Source organism: Podarcis erhardii (genome assembly GCF_964252035.2).
Source record: "Podarcis erhardii genome assembly, chromosome: 13".
Lineage (NCBI taxonomy): Eukaryota > Metazoa > Chordata > Lepidosauria > Squamata > Lacertidae > Podarcis > Podarcis erhardii.
In genome coordinates, this window is record NC_138502.1 from 29,001,636 (window position 1) to 29,026,343 (window position 24,708).

The 24,708-nt window shown below is 43.1% G+C and overlaps 1 protein-coding gene across 1 annotated transcript in view; it reads left to right on the top strand.

Moving 5' to 3' along the window:
* The first annotated feature begins 7,691 nt into the window (after positions 1 to 7,691).
* Positions 7,692 to 24,708, top strand: part of JUP (junction plakoglobin) — a 59,310-nt gene continuing 42,293 nt past the window's right edge. Inside the window, exon 1 of the mRNA XM_081837784.1 lies at positions 7,692 to 7,847. Coding sequence (XP_081693910.1) covers positions 7,693 to 7,847 — 155 coding nt within the window. The 5' untranslated portion in view covers position 7,692. The remainder of the gene's footprint in view (positions 7,848 to 24,708) is intronic.

Sequence of the window (24,708 nt, forward strand, 5' to 3'; positions counted from 1 at the left end):
TAAGCACCTCCAACAACTAAATAGACACCATTCCATAGACATCTGAAATTCATGATGTTATATGAGCATCAAGAGCCAGACAAATTGTGACCACGGAAAAAATCTCAGGTGGAGAGAGGCAATATTTGTCCACAATAAAGGCTCTGTAGTAGCAGCTGGGGATTCATTAATCAGTTTCCTCTAGGAGACGGCAGCAAGTTGTTGCACTTCAAGATGTTATTCGAACTAGCTTGTGCGCCTTTTCTCCCCCGGGTCAGGCACCATTTTCCCTCATTGCTTTCTAATGGGAAGTCCTTTATCATCTTCCATTGTTGGGGAAAATGTCTTTCTCAATTTCTCCCCCAGCTTTGGAATCTGACGTAAAAAAAAGGCAATTTTGTTTTCAATTTTGTCTTTGTCACTCTTCGTTGCACAGTTCCTTCTCTCTGTTCATGTTTTGAAGAAAGTAAGAAAAGGCCTTTGGAGATGTTACGTTATTGGTGATGGTAGGTGTATGATCAACCACTACAGTAGCTATTAGCAGCAGTTATAATTATTGTGGTGCATGGGAGAGCATTATATTACATAGCGAGGGATTCAATGTTTTACCACCGCAGGTGTTAACTTCTGTAAGGTTCATTATCACTGGTTGGTATATCAACCCTGTCAGCTGGAATTGCAGTTCTCCTGATTTACTATTCTGGAAGTACTACGTTTTACTGTGAATATAAAAAAATGGACGTTTATTGACTTTCTAATTCCACTGGTGGTATTTGACCATGTATATGAGGATTTATATGATGAAATGAACTTAAGACACAGGAAAAAAAATTGGTCATAGACGTTAGAAATTATGCCCGAGATGAAGTTGGTAAGAACCCTGCCTTTTTGCAGGGTTTATCTGATATTATCCCAAAACTGAATTTATACCTGAAGAGAGCTTGTTAAAATAAGATAGTCTTTTATTTGCAGCACAATCCAACTAAATCAGAACATTTGGTTTGTAAGTAAAGTTCATTTCTTTACTATTTTGGGACAGAAGGTCACCAAAGTTGTGAACAATAAGCATAATAAAATAACAGTTCAAATCTCAATCAAAGAACCAACAATATATAGCCAACACTAAACAATATATAGCCAACACCAAACTTAAGATCTCAGTTTTCATTAAAAGCTGTAGGAAAACACAAGTCTTTACTGCCCATCAGGATGGGGGACAGTGAAGGAGCCAAACTGATATCAAGGAAGGATACTCCAGAGCTTGGCTACTACTATGGCGAAACACCTATCCCACATGCTGACAAGCAGGACCTCAGCGAAAAGCAGAATGCAGAACAAAGCTGTCACTGAAGGAATTTAACAGATAGGCAAGTTGTCTTTTGGGTATCCTGAACCCAAGCCATTCCATTTAGAGCTTTAAAGATCACAACCAGCACTTTGAATAGAACTCAGAATATAACTGGAAGCACAAAATTTAATTAAGCAAATTATAGATGCTCAAAATAACTGGGCTCTGATGCAGTCTTGTAATAGTCTAACCTGGATGCAATCAAAACATTCATATGTGACAGTGGTCAGATCTGCCTTCTTCATGAGGAGCTGCAGTTCATGCACCAGGCATAGTTGGGCAAAAGCATTCTTGGCTAGGAAAGCCAGTTCTAGGAGGGTCCCAAACTGCACACCTGATCCTTCAGAAGGGGTGCTATTCCATCCAGATCAGGGGAAATAACCTTCTCAGTATCAGAGTTCTTACTGAACAAAAGCACCTTGTTTTGTCTGAAACAGGGGCGCCGACTTATAAAAAATATTGGGGGGGGCCCATACCGGGGTCCTGCCCCGGGAAGTTTTCTAAATTTTAGATGAAAATTAGTGAGTTTTAAAGTTTTTTAAAAGTATTTTAGAGTCATATGATCAACATTAGAACCCCGAAAACTCGACTCTCTATAACTCCACACTCCGGGAAACTCGACAAGCCTGAAACACTTTTTGGCTTTGAAAAAAGAAACAAAACATAAACACGCACGGTATTTTCGTAAAAAGCTAATTTAATTTACAGTAACAATTATGCTTATAGACTATTACAGAGCAGTGAATATATAGCTCTGAAAAGACTGAAATGATATTTAAATAAATCCTAAACTATCATTAAAAGAATAAAACATAAAATATTGCTGTCGCACAGTAATAGCACTTTGATTAATAAGTGAAATAGCTAATTTAAGCTTACTTTGAATAAGGCTGAGGGTTCATTAAATAAAAATAATATCTCAAAGTTAATGCTTTAATACAGTTAATAAAGTTAATACAGTATGCCTAATACTGTATGTAAATACTGTAATACTGTATGTAAATAACGGGCTTTAATTGGGTCTTACACCCTAAAAATATTTAAGTATTTGAAAATAACAATTACAGTACTATAGTAATATAGAAATACAGTACTAAACTAGTACTAATATTTCAAAACTGAAAATTTAACATTCTGTATGTATTTAATTCTCTATTTTATAAAGATTTTTAATATCTGACAGTGAGTTTGGAGTAGCCCAATGCAAAAATCCTGAGGATCCATGTGGATCCGTGCTTTCTAACCACGTTTTTGCACCACTGTGACCCTAGGCAACAGTGGGTGCGTGATTTTTTTGGTGCAAGATGTAGCCATGGACATGCTATGTGATCTGATGGTGAATTTGGGGTGACCCAATGCAAAAATCCTGAGGATCCATGTGGATCCGTGCTTTCTAACCACGTTTTTGCACCACTGTGACCCTAGGCAACAGTGGGTGCGTGATTTTTTTGGTGCAAGGTGTAGCCATGGACATGCTATGTGATCTGATGGTGAATTTGGGGTGACCCAATGCAAAAATCCTGAGGATCCATGTGGATCCGTGCTTTCTAACCACGTTTTTGCACCACTGTGACCCTAGGCAACAGTGGGTGCGTGATTTTTTTGGTGCAAGATGTAGCCATGGACATGCTATGTGATCTGATGGTGAATTTGGGGTGACCCAATGCAAAAATCCTGAGGATCCATGTGGATCCGTGCTTTGTAACCACGTTTTTGCACCACTGTGACCCTAGGCAACGGTGGGTGCGTGATTTTTTTGGTGCAAGATGTAGCCATGAACCTGCTATGTGATCTGATGGTGAATTTGGGGTGACCCAATGCAAAAATCCTGAGGATCCATGTGGATCCGTGCTTTGTAACCATGTTTTTGCACCATTGTGGCCCCAGGCCACAGTGGGTGCGTGATTTTTTTGGTGCAGGCTGTAGCCATGGACATGCTATGTTATCTGATGGTGAATTTGGGGTGACCCAGTGCAAAGATCCTGTGGATCCATGCTTTGTAACCACGTTTTTGCACCATTGCAGCTCCAGGCAACAGTGGGTGCGTGATTTTTTTGGTACAGACTGTAGCCATGGACATGTAATGTGATCTGATGGTGAATTTGGGGTGACCCAATGCAAAAATCCTGAGGATCCATGTGGATCCGTGCTTTGTCACCACGTTTTAAATGGGGAGGGAAGGAAAAACACAGAAGGGACAAGAAGCACAAGAGGGGTGTGCGGAGAAGCAGCTGGCTAAGAATGCAGGGAAGGAGTTTAACGGGGTGGGGGGGTGGAAAGGAAGGCAAAAGTCCCGGTCCCCCCAAGCCAGCCCTCTCTCTCTCTCTCCCACCTGCGAGTCCCTAGAGCACGGAGAGGAGGAGGTGGTGGGCTGGAGCCTGCACGCAGTGTGACTAGGAAAGAATTAGAAGGAAGGACTCGATCCTTTCCTTAACCCTCTGCTTGCCAGGAGGGCGGGGGATTCCCTGCTCTTTGTTGAGTTTGAGCAAACGCAGCAACAGAAGCGGGTGGGCAGTAAGACCCTGAGGCAGAATGCAGGAAAGCAGCAGCTTCCGCCTTCCCTCCACCCGACAGCCCGATCTTATTTTTGCCTGATTTTTGCCTATTTTTGCCCCTGCGCTCCGGGAGTCAGCTCCAGGGACCACACATTCGCTCAATAACACGCACAGACATTTCCCCTTACTTTTTAGGAGAAAAAATCTGCGTGTTATAGAGCGAAATTTACGGTAATAATTTTCTTAAATTATTGGGGGGGCTGAGCCCCCCCAAATGAATTTTTGAGGGGGCTCGGGCCCCCTCAGGCCCCATGGAGTCGGCGCCTATGGTCTGAAACAAGTTCCACATCCAAGCCATCCAAACCAGTGAGTTCAGACAGTAGATTTGGGCAGCACTTTTTTTCTGAGGGTGCTCCAGAGTATTCAGTACCAGCACCAATTTTCCCCAATGTTAAAAGTGTGACATTTACTGTAACAACTTCATAGTGAGTACCGTCATATTTCCCCCCTTAAGCACTTGGTTTGGGTATCATACTGCTGTCAGATCATTATAGGTATCTCTTGGTGATTTCATTTAGAACTAGTGTGGGAAACAACCTGTCCAGATGCTGTTGGACTCCACTGTCCATCAACCCCAGCCAGCATGGACAGTGGTTAGGGATAATGGGAGTTGTAGTCCAACATATCTACACCTTAGGTGTGTCACAATAATATATATTAAAAATTGACCTGATCCCCAAACACATCTCTGAACTACAGATAGCTCTGAGTCCTTAAAAACATGAAGACTACTAATGTAACTGTAAAGGACTCTTGGGGCAACATGGACCCTTGAGAAATCTTGTTCCCTCAAAGTGCTGAATAGCACCCCACCCAACACAAACTTCTGGCACCTAACTTTCAGAGCGGATCAGACCCAGCGAAATACAGTGCTATAGCCTCAATCCAAAAAGGTGGTCCAGAAGGATATATCATTGGTCAATGGCACCAAATGCTATTGAGAGGCCCAGCAGAACTAAGAAGTTTGCTGTCATTGTGTCCCAGTCATCAAGGATGGCATTTTCAGTTCCCAAATCAGGTCAGAACTCTGGCTAGAATGAGTTAAGATTATCTGCTTCATTTGTCTGCACCTGGAGCTGGGTAGCCAACACATACTCAGAAACTTTGCCTCAAATAGGGGAATGGAAACTGGCTAATAGTTATCCAAAGTGGAGAGATCCAGAAGTGCTTGTGCTGTTGTTGTTGTTTTAAAAAACAAAACCAATTTTACTACTCTTTCATTCAGATTGTATGTGCCCTCACAAAGGGAGGTATTTAATATCGCTTCCTTTACCCATCTAGTCACTCCCTGTTAGCTTTTAAGTAGCAAGGGTTAAGAATGTATGTGGTCAGCCTCAAAGTGAAACTGTAAAGCACTGTAATTCCATGGATTAAAAGATCAACATTTAAATGGTTTTTGTGGATTGTGGTTCCAATTTACAATTTAAAGAACATAGCACAGTTCACTGTTTTATGCCGGTGAAATCCCCATTGCTTAAATAAGAGGGACCATAGCATTGCACATGCTTTGCAGGCAGAAGGTCCTACATTCAGTTCATTGCATCTCCAGTTAAAAAGCTCCAGTTAGCAGATGGGGGGGGTGCACAATGGAGCAAAATGTGATTTTGTATCCCTTTGTCTCCCATGTGGGCATGCACACAATTTCATCTCTATTCTAGGGTTTTTTTTAATCCCTGGGAAGTCCAAACCTCCCCACACTGGAGAACCTATGTTTTTAAAGAAAGAACAGTCTGGGACAACACTGGGATAGGAAGGACATCTTGTGGATGCCCCTACAATACTGGAGAGATGGTCAAGTACAAAACCATATTTTGCTCTAAGATGGCCAAGCCCATGAAGGGGAAATATCTGTGACCCTGGAGAACCGCGACCAGAACAGACAATGCTAGGCTAGATAGAAAGTCTCACCTGGCAGCTTCCTAATGAAATGATATAAATTCCAGATCAGAAATAATAAAATGACACACCCCTCCAAAGTTCCCTATCTAAAATCTATCTGAACAGCCCCTTTCTTTCCAAATCCATTTTCCTCCTTGTGAAAACCTTTGTTTGATCACTGTTGGAAGCCATAGCGGTAAAGAAAAAGAATATGATAGAAGGTTGGTCAACTTATAGAAATTTATTAAAACAAGAGGGAGGAGAGTTTAAATTAAAAGAATTTAAGGATTTATCAGGAATACAATGGATACAATATCATCATTTGAATAAAGAATTTAAGAAAGATATGAAACAAGGGTTTGGGGAACAGATATCACAACTGAAGAGAGATCTGTTGGAATATAATGTTAAAATGCTGTCTAAAATGTATAAGATATTATTGGATTGGGAGACAAAGGATGAGCAAGTAAAATCTTCAATGATACATTGGGCAATAGATATTCGTTATAATATAGATATGGAAGCGTGGGCACGATTGTGAAATATGGATATAAAATTTACAGCATGCTATGGTTTAAGAGAAAACTATATGAAAATGTTAGACTGTATCTAGCACCGAGCAAACTAGCAAAAATGTATAAATCAAAATTGAGTAAGTGTTGGAAATGCATAGAGAAAGAAGGTACCGTACTTTCTATCATATGTGGTGGTCTTGCAGTAAGGTTAAAGCTTACTGGGAAATGATATATAATGAATTGAAAAATATGTTTAGAATAACATTTGTAAAAAAACAAACCCAGCAGCTTTCTTTTTGGGAATTATAGACGTAGACCTACCTAAACAGTATCAAAATTTATTCATGTACGCAACTACGGCCACAAGAATGTTATTTGCCCCCAAATGGAAACAAGGAGTAATCCCAACAAAAGAAGGATGGATACAAATACTTATGAACTATGCAGCAATTGCGAAACTTACCATAAGAATAAGAAATCAAGATAACAAACATTTTTATAAAATGATGGAAATGGTTTATTGAATATGTGCAAAGAAATTGTAAACAGATACGGACATTGGCAGGATTACTGTAATAACGTGCAGTTTCATAAGAGTAAATAACTGAAGTAGATGAATAAAAGAATAAGTTAATTTAGAATATGCAGTTAATGATAAAAGGAACTGCAGAAAGAGGGAGTTATGAAATGTTAAAATGACTGTAAAACGATTGAAATGTATATAACTGAAAACCATATTATTATTTTTTGAAAAACACCTTTGTTCAATAGTAGCCTCCCCAAATTATCCTACAACTAATCATAAATTCTGAGTCCACAGGTTTCCCCTCAAAACTTCCCTGCCAGCTCAGGTAGCTTCCCCCACATCTCCCCCCACCCCACTTGCAATCTTCACAAAATAATTTCCTTCAACTTACCCATTTCTTCTTGTACATAAAACCACCTACCCCAGTTTCCTCTCATGACTTTTCCCTCCCAGCAGAAAACCTTTTTGACGAATCCTCTCCCCCCCCCCTTTTCTCTACACAAACTACCCCTGAAAGGCTCCCAGTTGCACCACCCTCCCAATTCATTATCACTTTCTTTGGACCCTCACAATACGGCTTTTAAAGCGCCCCCCCCCCAATACTCCTCCAACGGCTGAAAATTGAACGCCTCCCCCCGCTCCGTTTCGCCTCACAAAATCCCCATCCCTCCGCCGACAGTTACTTAACCCCGCCCCCTTCTCGCCTGGCCCCGCCCACACCTGGCGGCTCCGCGCGCCCGCCCTTCCAGACTCCACCCTTTCCCCCCCTCCCCCGCGTGCCGTCGCCACCTATCCTTCGCCTCCAATCAAGGCGTTAAAACACCGAGCCCAGGGCGTGGCGGGCGGGAGAGGAGGCCTCTCCTCCCCCCCGCCTCGCCAGCGCAGCGGCCAATGAGGGTCTCGGGGGGCGTGGCCTGTGTCCATGGGGATCAGGGCTGGGCTCCGGCAAGGTCTCTGTTCACCCCTATTGTTCGTTGGAGCGAGTCACTCGGCGCGGGGTGGAGCGGAGCAAGAGGCGAGCAGGGCGGTGGCGACGGGGCCGGCAGGTGGGTCGTCGGAGGGGTAGGGGTGGGGGGGGGTGCGCGTGGGGCGAGGGTTCCTGGAGGGAAGTGGGGGGGGGGGCGCCCTAGGTGGGCTCCTGAGGAGACGCTGGCGGGAGGCGGCGGCCCTTGGCGGGGGAAGCGGGTGGGTTTCCTCTTCAGGTTAGAGGGGAGTTGCTAGGGAGGAAACTACAACTGCAAAGTAAGAACCGAGGAGGGACTTGCATTGGAGTCAGTGCGGAGGGATTTGGGGTCGGGGGGTGTGAGTGGAGCCCATGACCCGAAACTTCTCCCTCCCTCCCAGGAGCAAGGCTGGCGGGCAAAGGTTAAGCCTTGTGGTGCTTTTTCGGGTGGGAGCAAGGGAGCCAGCCTCCTGTGAGTCACAGCAGGGTCTTAGCGAGGACTGGGAGTGCCCTGGCGTGGGTGGGCAAAAAGGTCCCGGGGGCGGGTGGGGGTCGTATTGTGGGGCTGGGGGACAGGCAAGAAAGCGTTAGCGCCCTCAGGGCATCTAAGGCGTGTGCTTTCTGAGGAGGAGTGGGGGGTCACCGTTATGGGGACTGCATCTGTGGGGTTGTTTTTTTGTAGAGCCCCCCCCTTTTTGGATTAGAAGGGGGCGAGCTGGATAGGGAGGGGCTGCCTTCATGGCCCCCTGTTGGTCTAAAGGGGCTGTGCTGGACGGTTTTGCACTTCCAGGGGTTATGGGGCTGTTGGGTGCAACTGCCTGGATCCAAAGTGGGTCTGAAGGCGGGGGTCGGATGGTGGGGGTTCATGCAGTGTGAGGACACCGGGGAGGGGTGCAGCGCACAAGATTGTGAGGTGGACTAGTTCGGGAACAGACAGGCATCTGGAAATAGCAGCGAGCCCATGGGGGCTGCAAAGCATATTTGAGGGATGGGGAAGGGATCGTCCTTGAGTCCTAGGCTGGGGTTATGGGTCAGTGGGGGAGAGATTCAAGGACTGGAGAGAAAGGCTGACAGGGAGGATCTCTGTTATGGCTAGGGATGTGGGGGTCCACTGCGGGAAGTGTTTCCTGAAGTTGAGAAGGGCAAACCATTACAGATTGTGGATTCAGGGAGTTCCGTCTGGTGGGAAAGGGAAGGCAGTAGATGGCTAAACTAATTGGGACAGGGAATCACAAGAAGATCCTTTAGTTTGGAGTTGTGCTTGTTTCTGTTTGGGGGATGGTGCCCTTGGAAGTGTCATGGGTTTTTGTCTCCAGAATAATGAGGAACGCTGGCAGTATGAGTGAAAGCAAATATGCTTGTTTACATGGGATGAGGAAAGATCATGTTTGTGGCAAGTTGCATGAATTTTATAGGAAAGTTGGGGTTGTGTCTTTGACTTGGAATTTTGCAAGAATCTGCTTTCCTAGAATTGTGGGCTTTTGTGTCTTGCACTGGATTGAAAGTCAAGGCGTAAATAGTCCATGTCTCTATATGTGACAGTTCGGTAGCATTCTGTTTGGTGGTGAAGGGAGTGAAGCTTGTCTATACCACCTGCCTGTGTCCAGCTGAAAAGTGTGTACCGTTAAAAGTAATGTGTGACTTAACAATATTCCTATGCAAATAAGGAGTGGCAGTCTCCTTAGTACTTTTCACATTTATGATTTTAAAGAGCATTTGTGGAGTTTGTGTCATGTATTCCCCTGTTGTATGTTGCAGTTTCGTAATGCCTCTCCCAGACACGCCCTTTGATCAGTGTTGTCCCAGAAGCAAATTACTCACCATGCCTCAGCCATTTTAATATAATTCTTTTGAAGAAAGAAGCAATTTTATATTCTCATTCCCTATAAAGTGCAAGTAATTAAAGGAGTTAATATGATGGCCATTGGGATTTCAGGATTATTTGGGATAACTGAGTGTCTTGGAACTGCTCACAGAAATCAGCAATAATGCCTTTCATAATTGTCCTGGTCAGAACAAAATAATCAGATTATTCTTCCTTTTAACGGCAAGTAGGTACAGAGATGTGAAAACCCTCTCCTCCTTCCAAAGGCTCTTCCCTACCTCACCAAATCTCAGTGTGATATAAACCTTAGCTTACTGTGGAGAGACCAACAATATGTCAATTGATTCCTGATGACTTTCAGGAAGTAATTTTGATGATCTTTGAAGGGCCTCTTAGAATGCCTCTAAATGTGCTCTGCAATTAACTGTTTTGATTTGAATATCAACTGTTTCTGCATTAATATGGATATAAGTAATGTCTCAGGTTCCAGAACTATGAGCTCTCCTTACAAATTACCTAGATTCCCCTTAATGTGGAACAAAGCTAAAGTTACGTTATATAGGGTTGTTGGAAAGGGGAAACTGGATTTTTACCAAAATTGGCACCCTTAAACAAATGTTCTCAGCACTGGGTGCTTTGGAAAACTGTGTTATTTAAGAGACTAGTGAAGAGATCACAAAATTGTGTGAGAATCTCAGTGAGATGAACAAATCTACTTTATTAGCTGTCAGAATTCCCAACTGGGAGGGGCTGCTATGTATGGTGTTGGTGTGTAATCATTGTGCTTCTCTCTCAAGCAAGTTTGGAAAGAGAAAAATGGACTTCACTGTAGCTGTGGAATTGCTATTAGTTACAGGAGGAGGTATATTCTTGCGTGAACCTGACTCTCCCCGTGCCCATCGTTTCTTGGGCACTCTGTTAAAAAAGAAAACCTTCTGTAGCTGAAGGAATGTTGCCTATTTCTAGGCCTATTGCTTAAACCATTAGTGTCTTGACATGTTTGCTTTCTGACGTAGCTGTGCTATTATTGTTTTAAAAGACCCAGAATGCCAGACATTTTGCTGCTTTGTCTGTATGCTGAGTGAGTCATGTGGGAACCTTGGTGTGTTTCACAAGAAGCTGGGCGGTGTTCTGGTAGAGGGAAACTGGAAACCAAGAAGCCACTGAGGAGCCTCTCTTGTTTGCGTATCCTGTCTCTTCCATTTCCCCCCACTCATACTCAGCTGTCTTCTTACCAACTTATATAATGGACAGATTGTGTGTATGAGCAAACAGGAATGACACTCTTGTGATTAGAGAAAAGGAAGTGGGCACTTGCAGCTAAGATTTCATTTTTGTGGGTTTGTGGTGGAGCTTTTGTATGACCTTGGAATAAGCAGCTGTACTTAACTGTGCATGCTAGGAAGATTATATATTACTTTCAGTGTGCAAGGAGCTGGTATTGTGCATTAAAGAGAGACCCCATGTTCTATGGACGGAAAAAAATAATTATGACACCCTAACCAGATTTGTGTGAACTTTGGTTTTGTAAGCCATCTTTGAATTCTTCTTATGCAGGTTGGGCTTGGATACAGGGAGCTGGACTAGAATTCCTGAAGCTGGTGTGATCCTGTGAATAGGATGTAGTTTGTTAGTACCTGGGAGATGAAGGTTCACATTTCACCTCTGCTTTGAAGTTATCCAGTACCTCTGGACCAGCTGCATGTCCTCTCAGTTCTGTAATCAGAAAATGGGGTTGTTACATTTTTTTCTTGTTGTCCTCACTTAACCCATAAGTGTTCCACAGATGATTAACAGCAATGATAGTGGCACCAGTACTACACGATAACACCCCTGACTTTTGTATTTCTAATCACCTGGTTTTTAGATATGTAGTTCTTACGTATATTCCGCGAAAATCTGGCACCCTTCCGAAGAAGTGTGCTTGTAGCATTTCCCCCCTACAACGATAAGGGCTTGGAATTTGAAACAAAATGTGCAAATCTCAGGGTGTTCCATACTGGAGCTGTTGCGATATGTGTTGCCGCAATGATGGCTAAGTGTGCTTCTCTAGACACCGCCTCTCTTGCTTTGTACATGGCTCCCTGGGAGATTTGAGCAGAGGAGCCTATAATGTGGTTCTTGGATTCTGATTGCTATCTGAATGCCCGCATTCATAAGCCAACAAGAAGCTTGCTTTTGAGCTCTGGCAGTGTGCACACATCTTCTGGTGATATTTGTTTTAAACTTTCCTGATGCTCTGACATTTGGAAAGTTGTGTTCTCTCTCCCCCCCCCCCAAAAAAACCCACCCCAATTTCCTTGGACATGTAAAGTTTTTAGATGTCCTCAGCCTGAAGGAAACTGCTAAATTTTAGTTGGGGATTCTTTTATATTCTGCTGCCTTTTAGTCCTGGCAGAGGGTGAGGCGAAGGGTGTTCTAATTGCATTAGCCAAATGATTCGCTTAATTAATCAGGCTTGCAGCACAGATGAAAGGATAAGACTGGGAGTTGCCTGGGAAAGGAAAAGCTGCTCATAATAAGGTGCCAGAGAGAGAGAGAGAGAGATCCAATCTACATGGAAGATCACTTTAATAAAATGAATGCAGGCATGTATGTGCAAGTGCTACTATGTGCCTCCTCAAAGAGCCAAGCAGGTCTTAAATTTGACTCCCAAGATCAAGACAAACCAGTATGCAAGAATCTTTGCCAGCATTTAAGTTCTGCATATAGATTTTTGTAATGGTCTTTACAGCTATGGCTCTCAAAAACTTTAGGATGTGGCCGAAAGGTCATGTAAGTTATTCCCACTGTCCCCCTTCTTCCCTGCTTAATGTTTTCTGTAGTGCCATATAACTATGTTTTTTAGCTTGAATGCTTCCTACATTAGGGTAATGCTGGAAGATGAAGTCTTAAGTTTGCTAAACGATGATTGTACTGAAAATGTGGGGGTATCTGGACATATGACTGCTTTTACTGCAAATACAACTTGCTCCATTTAAAACACACACACACACACACACACACACACACACACACACACACACCCCAGTGGACCAGCTTCCTTTCCGAGGACCTCAATGTGGTTATTATGGTTTGTATTATTGGGCTCATCATAACTGGGAATCCTGAAGAATGTTTGCCCTTTAAGTCTTTCATTTTGAACATTTATGCAAAAAAAACCAACCCCACATTCAGAGATTAAGTCAATTCTACTGATGCGGCTTGTTCAGATAAAGATTTCTGTATTTTAAGAATGTATTAGTTAAGTACTTTTTGTATTGGTGGACATGCCTCCTTGTGCTTCTCATTTGCCACCAGAAAACAGCCCAAAGTGGGTAGAAACGGTCTAGTTAGCTGGGCTAAGTCTGCAATCCAAACTGAACTGCCGCACAAGTGAGGACTTGGTTGTGGTGGTCTCCCTCTGCCCAGGTCAAAACAGCTCCACCAGCCTTTGCCTGTGGATTGATACTGGCATCACTCCCCTAGAGCTCCCCATTGTGTCTTCCAAAAGGGTGGACAGAAGTACCACTGGTGGCTTTTCAGAGCCCTCAAATGGGACATTTGAGTAGGAGCTGAGCTGGCTTCGGACTCAGCTGCCATCATTTGAGGGCATCAGGTCCAATTGCTATAGCTGCTCCAAGACGGCACAGCACAGACTATGGCATGTGTGGCAAGACTCTGGATGTGGTGATGGCCATGCCACCCTACCACACTCTGCTGGTGCGCAGCTAGGATTAGGATTGCTCCCGCCCATTGCACATTATGCTCATGGTAACGTAGTTGTGTGACTTCACTCCTGTGAGCAGTTTATACCAGAAATGCTCGGCCTGTGTGCACATTTAATGGAAATAAATAATGGCCAATCAGTTAAACTATGCTTAAAACACGTGGGGACCACATTTTGCGCTTTCCTGAGAAGGCTATGAAAGTGCACCTGGCTTGGCCTTTAAACTGATCAGGGTGACTTACATGTGCTGGATGACATGGAAATCATATAGGTTTGAGTTCAAGTGCTTTGTTTCCCAAGGTGTGGCCCTCCTAGAACAAGTCATACCTGATTTCTGCCTTGGAGGGGAAAATGAGCGTCATATAACATTCTTTATGTTGTTCCAAAACACTTGGGAGATGCTAGGAATTTGTCCTAATTGCTTGAGCTTTCAGGTCTTCTAGGTCATCCGGCATAGTAGTCTGTAGGGACAGGGAACTATGTACCTGAAGCACCCTAGCAAAATTCTTAAAATGATAGTTGATGCTATTTGGAAGCTATGCCAGATGTTATGCTGTACTGTTTGCATTGGAATCACAGCAGTAAAATTGGTTCACCTGAAGTTTTCGCAACTGCAGTGACACATGCGTGTTTGCTTCTCTGTCTAAAATCATAGATGCATTATAGGTTTGATCAAGGAAATGCACAGCTAGAACAAACAGCTTGTAAGGGGCATCTCTGTGGTAAGGTTAAAAACTGGCAGTGGTAATGCCTAGCGAGTTGAGCATCTTGAATGGAAACACACAAATTTGCAAGTCAGTGCATGAACAACATGGCAAACATATGTGGAATTATTACATAGTATTTCAGAGTTGATAAGCAGAATGTCAGGATAGCCTTTCCTAAGTGTTGCAGCTAATTTTGTGAATGGTTATACTCATGGTAACTTTAATTGTTTTATTCAGTATAGCCATTCTGTCTCTTAATTAAGATAGAATTCCTTATGCTGTCACATGAATCATGTTCTCTTTCTACCTTCCTGAATGGTGAGCACTTTCAGGAATTTTTTGCTGTTTCCTTTGCAAAAGACCAATACCCAAGATTTTCTGGGGTACGTACATTGGAATTGGGTATCATGACAAAGACCTTGAGACACATACCATAAAACTGTAGAGCTGGGCTACCTGTAACACATAAAATAGATTCATTGAGGGAGATGAGGTGGTCAGCATTTCAGAGTTGTCTCCAGTAATTTGGTTTCACTTTCTGTTAAGACTTTGCCCTGGCTTCTCCTTTGGAATGAAATGTGTTAGATCAGAAATACTATGTTACCATATTGGGGGGGGGCGCATAATGTTGCTGGGACTGGTTACAACCTTTTTAACCCTTAAGAGCCAATTGTCACCTTATGGGGCAGACTAGTAAACAGGTAAACACGGCAATATTTGATGGAGAACCTCATGTCTGTAATCATGCAGTAGATAAGGAGCTCAGGAGCTGTTGCCATTGCAGCTTCCAGTTTGTGTGCACAGCATGCATTTATCAAAAGTGGGAAATGTGTGTGACGTGAATTAACCTCGCAGGTGTTGGCCCTAATGAGAGTTTGTGCCATTCGGATTCAAGAGCTGTCTCTGCTGCTCTCTGATAACTGAATGGGAGAGACATAAATGTCTCCTTGACATCCGGCTAACAGCTCGGTAAAGGTTAATGTTTTGTTAGCCTTATGTATTTAACTTGCATTAATTGCTACAGGTATCTCTTTGGAGAGGATATTGACTAAAGTTAAGCCCTTTCTCCAAATTGACACACCAGTTTTGTTTCTTTGGCAAACATTAGTACAATTCCTAAATTGAGAGATGCCTGTAGAGTATTTAGAGCCATGGCATCAGTGCTAAACACCCTTTTTGGGATTAGGATGGAAAGAGCATCTCCCTTGTTTTAAAACATATATTAAAACCTGTGATTCGTAAATGAATAGATGGGTCTAACAATGGATGCAATGAAAGCTTTCTGCCCATCTCGTACTTTGCTGATGTTTATCAAAGTAGGCTGTAAAAAGCACAGAAGACTCAATTAAGCTGTCTCTGGAAATGTGGACCCTGTAATTCCTCAGTTTGGAAAGCTTCCAGACAATGTCATGAGAAATCCATTTCCCTGCAAATTTGTCTTAAATTAACTTGGCTGCTTTTAGTTTTCTAGGGAGCACAATAATTACTTTTTTACTCTGGTGATAGTTTTGACAGTTTCAATAGGTGATTGATTTCCTAGCAAGCAAAGGGTCAGAAAGGAATGATTCTTTATTTGAGGGGCAAACTCATCTTAATTGCAGCAGCAGCAAGCGTCTTCCAGGAAAGATGTTTTGAAGCCCAGAAAACATCTGGGCATCATAGAAACATGCACGGCAGCCACTTCTGAACAATAGATTTTTTATGGTCTATTGTCTCAGCAGTCCATGTTATGGGTGTGTCCATGGTTAAAAGGCTATTGCTGAAAAAGATATCATGTGAACATTTAAGAGGAATACCAGTTACAAACTGTCTGGCACATCTTCCTTAATTGTAGGCTAATGTATTCTAGGTTTACAGACCACTTTTGTTCCTAAGGCTGTGGGTTTGTAATAAGAAATGTGTATCTCTGCTGTCTCTGCATCAGATTAGGAAAATGGAGGCCATGAAAAATCCGAGCAGGTTAAGATCACAATCTTAAATTATTTAAACCATTGGACTCAGAATGTCAAAGTCTAGACTTCACGTGTTGATATTTTTAATGTATTTGAATTGGGTTTTCTCCCATATGAAATGTTTTAATATGGGGGTGGGGGTCAGGTACTGATCTGATAGAAGGTTCGGATTTTGAAGAAACATGTAATCATGACAGCGATTGGCCTGCTGGATGTGTTTGTGTCTTTGTGTGTATCATTTCCCATTCTTCTTGCATTGCCATGCAAATCAATTCAATGCTGACCTGTAGGCTACTATACTCCTCCCGGGGTCATTGGAGGAATCGCAGTGGAAGGGTTGTTAAAGTATCTGAAAATAACTGTTTTGGAGAATACTGCACCTTTCCTGTTCCCAAGTTCATTCCCTAAAAGCATGACAAACTTTTTCAATAGGAAAATAGGTTTTGTTTCTAGCTTCCATTACCACTCAGTGGATTTTTGTATGTGTGAATCCATAAAATAGTTAATGCTAAAGATACAATGGTGGGGCCAAATGGCATGCAAAAAAAATAATAATAATGTTATGTAGCAGTGCACATTCTTAGTCATGGCCTGATGAAATGGTTTCAGGGATCATAGCTAGACCTGATGAACGGATGATGATGATGATGATGATGTTTTTATTTATTAAATTTGCGTACTGTCCTTCATCCATAGATCTCACAACATAAAATTACAATATAAAAACCACAAAATGCATAATAAAAACATTAACAAAGACAACCCAATAAGGTCTCTTTCCACAACACATTTAAAAGGGCATCAGATGCCAATCAGCCAAAGGCCTGGTTAAAGAGGAATGTTTTTGCCTGCTGCCCGAAGGTGTATAGTATTTATTTTTAGGGTTGTATTCAGTGCTGCGTATATGGAATTACATTTACAAGCATACCTTAGAGATATTGCACGTTTGGTCCCAGACCACCGCAGTAAAGCTAATATCTCAGTAAAGTGAATCACACAATGTTTTGTTTTGTTTTGTTTACCAGTGCATATCAAAGTTATGTTTGTACAATATTGTAGTCATATTAAGCCAGGCCAACCCTGGCTTCAGGGGCGGGAGGGCAAAAACCCAGCTCCACTTCTGTTGCCAGAAGAGGGGCGGCAACAGGGAGCTTCCTTTGAAGAGCTCTTAATACAGGAACAAGCCTTTTATTTTGCCCACCGCATTCCCAGTTCAGGGGTGGGGAAAGCAGAATACATTTGGGGAACAGCGAAAAGCTGAGACTGCATTATTGTAGCTTCACCTACTCAGCCATGTGATGGATAGATGCACTTGCATAATAAACGGTGGGCAGGTGTTCTGTGCAAAGTGGGCAGGAGCTGCAGTAGCCCATGTAATACAATCGCATCACAATGTAGGCAAGTGTATTACATAGCAATGTGGGAGAAACTTTAGCTGTGTCCTAGTCTTTAATTTTGTTGAATTGCCCCCCCCCCCAATGTTTGGTTGCTTTGATCTGGATGGTAGAAGGAAATATGATATCTTTATAAATGTGTAGCGAGTGAGTAAATTGCTGAAATCCTTGGCCATCTACTTTGGGACTGTGTACATTTTTAGTGGCTTGGCTCCAAATAAGCTCCTTCTCCCGCCAAGCCTTTGGCAGCTTGTTGCTGACTGTTGGGACATTCCTTGCTAAGGATCATAAACGGTACCAAGTCTGCTCAGATTGGTCTCTAAGGATGCACCTTCACTGTCTTGTCTAGCCACACGGTGCAAACGAACCCAAAGAAACAAGTGGCATTCAAATGGTTTCTGTCAACATTGGGAGGCTTTCAGAAACTGCCTGTCAGAACAACTGCAGTTTATTAAGGCTGTTCAGTACAGTCTTCTCTGATACCAGCAGGTTGTTTGGAAAGCTAAACCTTAATTTCATTTGCGGTTAGGGTGCTGTTTTTCCTTGTATATAGGGTTCACTTCCTGTTATGCTGCCAGACTCAGTAAAGTCAAAGGTTCTATATATAGCTCTGTATTTTGTTTGGAGGTGTGTGGACATGTAGTTAAAGAGAGGACACAGTGTTTTGTTTGCTTTCAGTTTTGTGTCTAGAAAGCATTTTTTGGAAGCAGGCTTATAGTCTTCATGGCTGTTGAGACTAGGGCTGGATTTCCATTGGCCATTTTATGCCCCCGGAAGGAAATGGCTGCCTCACATAATTTTCTTGCCACTGTATAAGCTACCGATCGACTTTGCATAGTTGCAATATTTGGATTCATCCAGTGTCCAGACTGGCTAGCAGCTTTGTCTTCCCTGTGTCTTTTGGCTTGACTTGGCTTGCTTGACTCATGGAGTGGTTGCTTTCAAATGTTCTAATGTGCACCTTGCACGTGGGGTCTATTTATTGATGCTGTTTGTGTGTGTACTGGCGGCCAAGTGGTTGTCTGTGCATCAGATGGCTTCTCATCATGATTGAATTTTCCTCTCCACCTCTCCCGCATTTTCCAAGTTGCCTACCATGCCTTTCTTCTACAAATACCCAGTTCATTTAAGTAAATTGAGTTCAAATGAGTATTAACATATTGAATTTGAGCTCAGAATTTCCCTTGGAAATTTAAGCCTCCTATTGGGGGCTTAAATTTAGGTGTTTTGGTTGCACAAGATAAGTGTCCTTCCTGAGAGTTATGAAGTAAGTTTCAGGGCATGGAGGTCACGTGACTCATTTCAAAGTCATGCGGTGTCACGACGACTGGACTGCTGGCAGTATGTCTTGCATCTTAGACCCACAGGACCATGCTGTTTGCGACTTAATACGTCGCTCCCCGCTGTACGTTTTCTTAGCCCTTTGGTTCACATTCATGCTTGAGATGATGTGCAACAGTCCCAGAAACCCTGATGCTGCTTCAGTGGCCTCATGCAGTGATCGGTGTTCTCTGAACTGTCATGCTGTCTCTGCGTTGCATCACATGTGCAGCACACAGGCTGCAGGAGTGATCGGAGCCTGTCAACTGCACTTATTTTGATGGTCGAAACACCTCTTTCTTTTTACTCACCTATGATGTGGTAGCAGAAGCTGCCTGCAGAAGGCCAAGGTGGGGGAGCAGAGCCCAGCTGGGCCCATGCTTACATGAAGAGTTGCTTCAGTTTCCGATTCCCACTGCACTTTCACTCCTGAACTGTCCTTTTTCTCTTAAAGGAATTCAAGGGAGAGGGAACAGGAATGCAAACTTATTTTAAAAATGAGCAGTTATTTCTGCTCTTAAACTGTTGGTTTATGTGTGAACATTATCGGAGTAGGCCCCATTCTCTTATCGAAAATGTGTGTGACTGCTTCTCTAGAAAGCATATCTAGAGAGACCTGTGATAGCCCCAGTATTTCATTTAGGACAGTCTTCTCTACAGGAAGAAAAGGGTGCAGGACAGGTGAACTGTCTGTCTCCAGTACCTAGTGTATTTCACACAGAGTTTGAATGGTGGTGGCATCTCTGGCTTTCCAGCAAACCCTTTAATTTCTGATAGAGATTTGTTTGGATTTTTCCTATTCCTGAAGTGGTTGGTTAAATAGCTTGTTAGTGTGCGTAAATTTGGTAAGGAACATGGATATGTAATCACTCCCAGGACTCCTTCCTCCCTTCCTTTATATAGACAAATATAGCCAGTTGTGGTCTGATTTCTGTAGCGTGCAGAAGTCTTAACTCGGTACTTTGTGCAATGTGGCTTTGCTTCTCATCAGACCATCTTGCAAGCACCTGCAAGCTCCAGGCTTTCCCTTAATTCATCAGGATAAATTCCACCCAGCCCATCCAAGAGGTCCTGTGCATATTCTCTGTCATTGTTTGCTGTGTGTTGTTATTTTCAGCAGGGAAAGGCTTGTAGAAAGAAATGGATTAAACTAGAAAAGAACTCAATAGGCTGTATGAATAACCCAGAGAGGCCATTGCAACTTAAGGATTCTGTGAGTAAGTTTGAACTAAAGACTACAACCCTGTATGCACACTTGTGTTTGGGAGCCAGGCCCCTTTAATGATTAAGCGGGGCTTCCTCTGAAGCTAAGCAGCATACTATATATTACTTTACTTCAGTTGTGGGGCAGAATTCTGCGTGAGGCTCACAAGCACAATGTTATAGCAAGGTTCTGTGTGTCTTCAAATGAGGAAAGAATACCACACTTGGGCAGCTTTTCTTTATTCATTTTGACTAGATATTTACTGCCCTAATGTCTCTTCCCCCCCCCCCCGGCAAAACCCCCAAACCTCTAGGATTGCAAGCCTCAATTGGTTGAACCAAGCTTTGTTGGGTGAGCATTTCCAGGGACAGACTTTCACAGTCTTTCGTTATATGGCGCCCTGTGCTAGGCCAAAATTGGTGCCCTCAATGGATCTTCTCTGTGATGGATTATCTCAGTTTTGTTTCCCCTTGGCTCAGTGCCCTGTTTGCTGCAGGAAAGTTAGAGTCTCTGTTCTTCCACCAGTGGTCCATAAGGCCAGACGTGTATGTTGTGGGGCAGCCTAGTTTCCTCACAGATGGTCAGGCTCTCTCATAAAACTGGTGTCACCTGTAAGTATGGGCTTTACAATTACCAAGCGTGTGTGTTTTCGTGCAGCTGCTACCTTACATAACCCAAATGGAGATAATGGCATTAAAATATAGGTTGTTGACTTTTTTCCCCTTGAGGTGGGCAAAAGTCATCATTCCGATTTGTTAGGGAACGAGTACTTTTGTGGGCCATATCCACCCTGTGCACGGCCATTCCTGAAGTGATACAGCCTTTCCTCTTATTCCTGTGGTATGAAATGTGGTGATTTTGCATGTTGCATGGATAATTACAAATCAAGTGAAAAGACCCCAAATCTTCAGCGTGCACTCAGCCATACTTGTACCTTATTGGTTTTCTAAGGGAGTTTCAGATGACAATCGGTTGTTTAGCTTTGAAGTTTTATTATTTCGCCCAGCATAGCACCCTGCTCTTGCCTGAGATGCGCCTGACAAATAGAAGCCGCCTCCCTCCTGTCTCTTGAGATAATGTATATTTCATAAAATGGCTCTGCTGGGGGAAAAACACATCAGGAGACGCCAAGATGTTTCTAATTAGATAGAGGTTTGAAAGATCTGTTTTAAATCTGCCATCTTTGATTGGTTTTCTCCCTCCCCCCTGCATGCCCTTCCAGGCCTGTAGGCATTTCATAATGCTTCAGTCATTTCATTCTTAAATGGCTTTCAACAAACAGGGCGGGAGGAGATTTTAAAAGCCGAGGCTCCTTAATACAGACGCGATTGCATGCAGACGTATGGGCTTCATTTAACTAGCACTGTGGTGGTTTCTGCCTCCTGACGCAGAGCATGGTTTTATTGCTAAGCATCAAGTCAAGACATCTGGATTCTACCCTGTGTAGTTCTTGACATTTAACTGACAGCTAAAGGGAGGGGGCTTGTCATACTTCACACTTGGATGACCAAAACCCGGCTACTTGTGAAGACCTGTAAATCTGAATCTCCATAATTTTCTCTTGTGGGTTTGGGAGGCAGGTGAGCCTAATGCATTGCTCTTCGACTCTAATGACCCAGTTGTCCTAGGTGGCCTTTCCTAAGGTGGTTCAAACCTCAGTGGTACCATGCTCATCTTTGGAAGAACGAGGAGAGCCTGGGGAAAGCAGGGAGTCAGATTTGTTGTGGAAGATACAAAATGCACCCCATGCTGTAAGCTGATACTAATGATAGGACCTCTGGTCTGAAAAGCTTGAAGGCAGCTTGTGTGGGATAGAGAATCAGGATAAATGGCTAACCCTAGGCCAGAAAAGGCATCGTAGAGATGCAGAAATGTGGGTTTGAGCTTTCAAAGGAAAGGAAAGGAGTTTGTGGCTGGATGCAGAAGAGGGTAGGAAGCAAGTACAGGAACTTCAACAGGCCTAGGTGACATGATGTAAATTTTTAGGTGCTCAAGCTGCTAGGCACTTGGAATTTCACTCAAGCCTTGCTGGATAAACAGCATCACTTGGATGAGTTTTATTTTTGCCTTTTGTTTTGCTTGTCTTGCCTGCAACAGCTGAGACCTGCCCTTTGTCCCCCTGGGTCTCTGTCTCTTGTGAACAAGCACCTTCTCTGCAGAACCATTTAAATTCAAGCTGTAGCAGTGTCAATCTATGTGTACCCAAATCTTCAAGCTGCCAGCAAATTTAGTAAGAAGGCAACTTGTGGCAGTATGTTGTGTGTTTTTGTTTCTCGTCTCTCCACCCTCCCCTCCACGCAGGGGATGTAGAGTGGGATTGTGAGCATAACAAAACACAGCATCTACTTTTGGTATTAATGCCAAACAAGATTAACTGCTTTTTGGCTGTATATGTGAGTCGTTAGAGAAGAGCAAGCCCATTTGTTTGAGTACATCGGGTAATTAAACTTGCATCAGCCAGTTCCCCTTGCTGGTTAAGTCCTGGCTTGCTGTAGAGTAATTTCTAAGAGGCTGTAGCTCAATTAGACCCAAGTGTTCCTGAGGAAGACTATAGCCCTATTGCTTCCTTGATGTATGGAAAACCCCAATATCTGCAGCTGCTACTGTACTTTCTTTTCTTGAAGCACAGCGCCCCTGTTCCTGTATTCTACTTAGGCAGACACCTGAGCTGGTTCCTATCCTATTGTCCACACCTGTGAAAGCAGGTTGGTCCATTGAATATAGAGTGTCGGATGGGAAAACAGGATGCCCAGTTCAAATCCTGGCTCATTTATGAACCTTGATGTCATTGGTCAAATAAATATTTATGGTCCTATGCAGAACTCTTGTTTTATGGATTGGAGAAAATGACCTGCCACTATCCAGGTTTCTTTCTGAGGATTAAGATAGATCTGCCTTCCCCATCTTGCTATCCCCCAGATTTTGTCAGACTACAACTCCCAGCTAGCATGACCAGTGATCAGGCATGGTTGCTTTATTACGCAAATATCCATACATTGCTTTAACTTGGCATAATTGTACTTCTGTTTCTTCAGAGACGCTTTAGGGAGGGAATAGGGGGAAGGGAAGTATCCACTATGATTTCTTAGTAATGCTGAGGACTAGAAACCGTTTAAGAGCTGAGTTTTTCCAGAAGCTAAATTGAACACACTGTTTCTATAGGAGCATACAGGTGTGTGGAATAACACATAGCCAAGCTCAGTTTGTTCTCTCCCTTCTTGACTGCAAAATTCTTGCAGGTAGTAGGAAGAGATGTTAAACTTGTCTTTGTTGATGTGCCCAAGATGGGAATGGTTTCTCGTGGTGGCGTTGGTGATTTGTTGTTTCATGGTAACAGACATGATGAACGAGACATGTGCACATGTGTTCTCCTGTGTATTCATGGAGAAGATTCCCCCATTTAATGCACTTTGGACAGAAGAAAAAATTATCCCCCTTTGCCCATAAATAGAGAAGTCTGGCATAGCTTCATGTTCAGCCTGAAATGCTGCAATTAATCACAATAACTCCATCTGGTTTTTGTTTTTTAAAAAAGAATGCTGCCTTAAGAACACAATAATTGCAGGCCTGTACATTTTTAGACCGAGGTGTGCTTTGTGCTGTTTCCATCCTGCAAAAATAAAAATGGTGTGTCCTTTATTTATTTTTCTTATTTGTTAGATTTACATACTACCCTTCGTCAAAAGATCTCAGGGCACTGTAAAATGGCTGGTGATACACTCCCATCTCTGATTTTGCCTCCTTCCAAGAATTTTGCCATGAAATGGATGGGGAAAGGACACATTCAGAGCACAGCTGTGTGTGTGTGTTCCATGCTTTGTAAGTTTACTATGGTGGCAAGTCTGTCTAGTGTGTAACAATGGCTTCCTGAGAAAACTCAGCCTTTGTAATGGCTAGTACAGTGGTACCTCGGAAGTCAAACGGAATCCATTCCAGAAGTCAGTTCGACTTCCAAAACGTTTGGAAGCTGTAGAAGCCACGTCGGACGTTCAGCTTCCAAAAATAGTTCACAAACTGGAACGCTCACTTCAAGGTTTGCGGTGTTCAGGAGCCAAAACGTTAGACTCACAAGGCGTTCAGGAACCAAGGTACGACTGTATAACATTATGGTAAGAGACTGGCAAAATCCTTGGTTCAAAATCTCATCTCTGCCGTCATCTCATGGGTTGTATAAAGCAAGCCACAATAGTCCACCTGTTCCCCCTTCTAGGAAAGGGTGTTGCTCAGTGGTAGAGCTCCTGCTCTGCATCTAGAAGGTTCTAGGTTCAATCCTCAAGACTGCCAGGTAGGGCTGGGAAAGCCGCTGCCAGTCGGTGTAGCTAATACTGAGATGCAGAGCCTCTTGCCTTGGCCTGACTTTGTAAAAGGCAGCATCCCCCTTCCCATCAGCAAAATAGTGGTAATAGAGTGTTCTAAAGATGACCGAGGAGGCATGTGAAACTTCATGATACATGATGCACATGAAAGCTCTTTTGAATACTTTTTAAGTGGCCTTGAAGTGCTAATAAGTGGTACCTATTAATATTGCAATGAAACAAAGGCAGATTTCTAGTCCTCGTGGTTTCTGAGGGGAGTATGATAGTATCTTCATGCCTCTCTTTCTCTCCTTGCTCCATTCCTCCAACAACACTTCTTCCTTGTGGAAATGTGGAGGCAGAATATAAAATGAGCCTGAGTTGCATGAATTCTCATTACAGGATTTAAATATATTGAGATCCAGGACTCGGACCTTTTATCATGTTACACAGAGTGCACACAGTTCTGATGAAAAGAGGCATGAAAGCAAGCTGATTCATTCACATGGCCGTTGTGTCCTAACTTAATTTCTACTTCCAGCCAGATTACATCTGGAA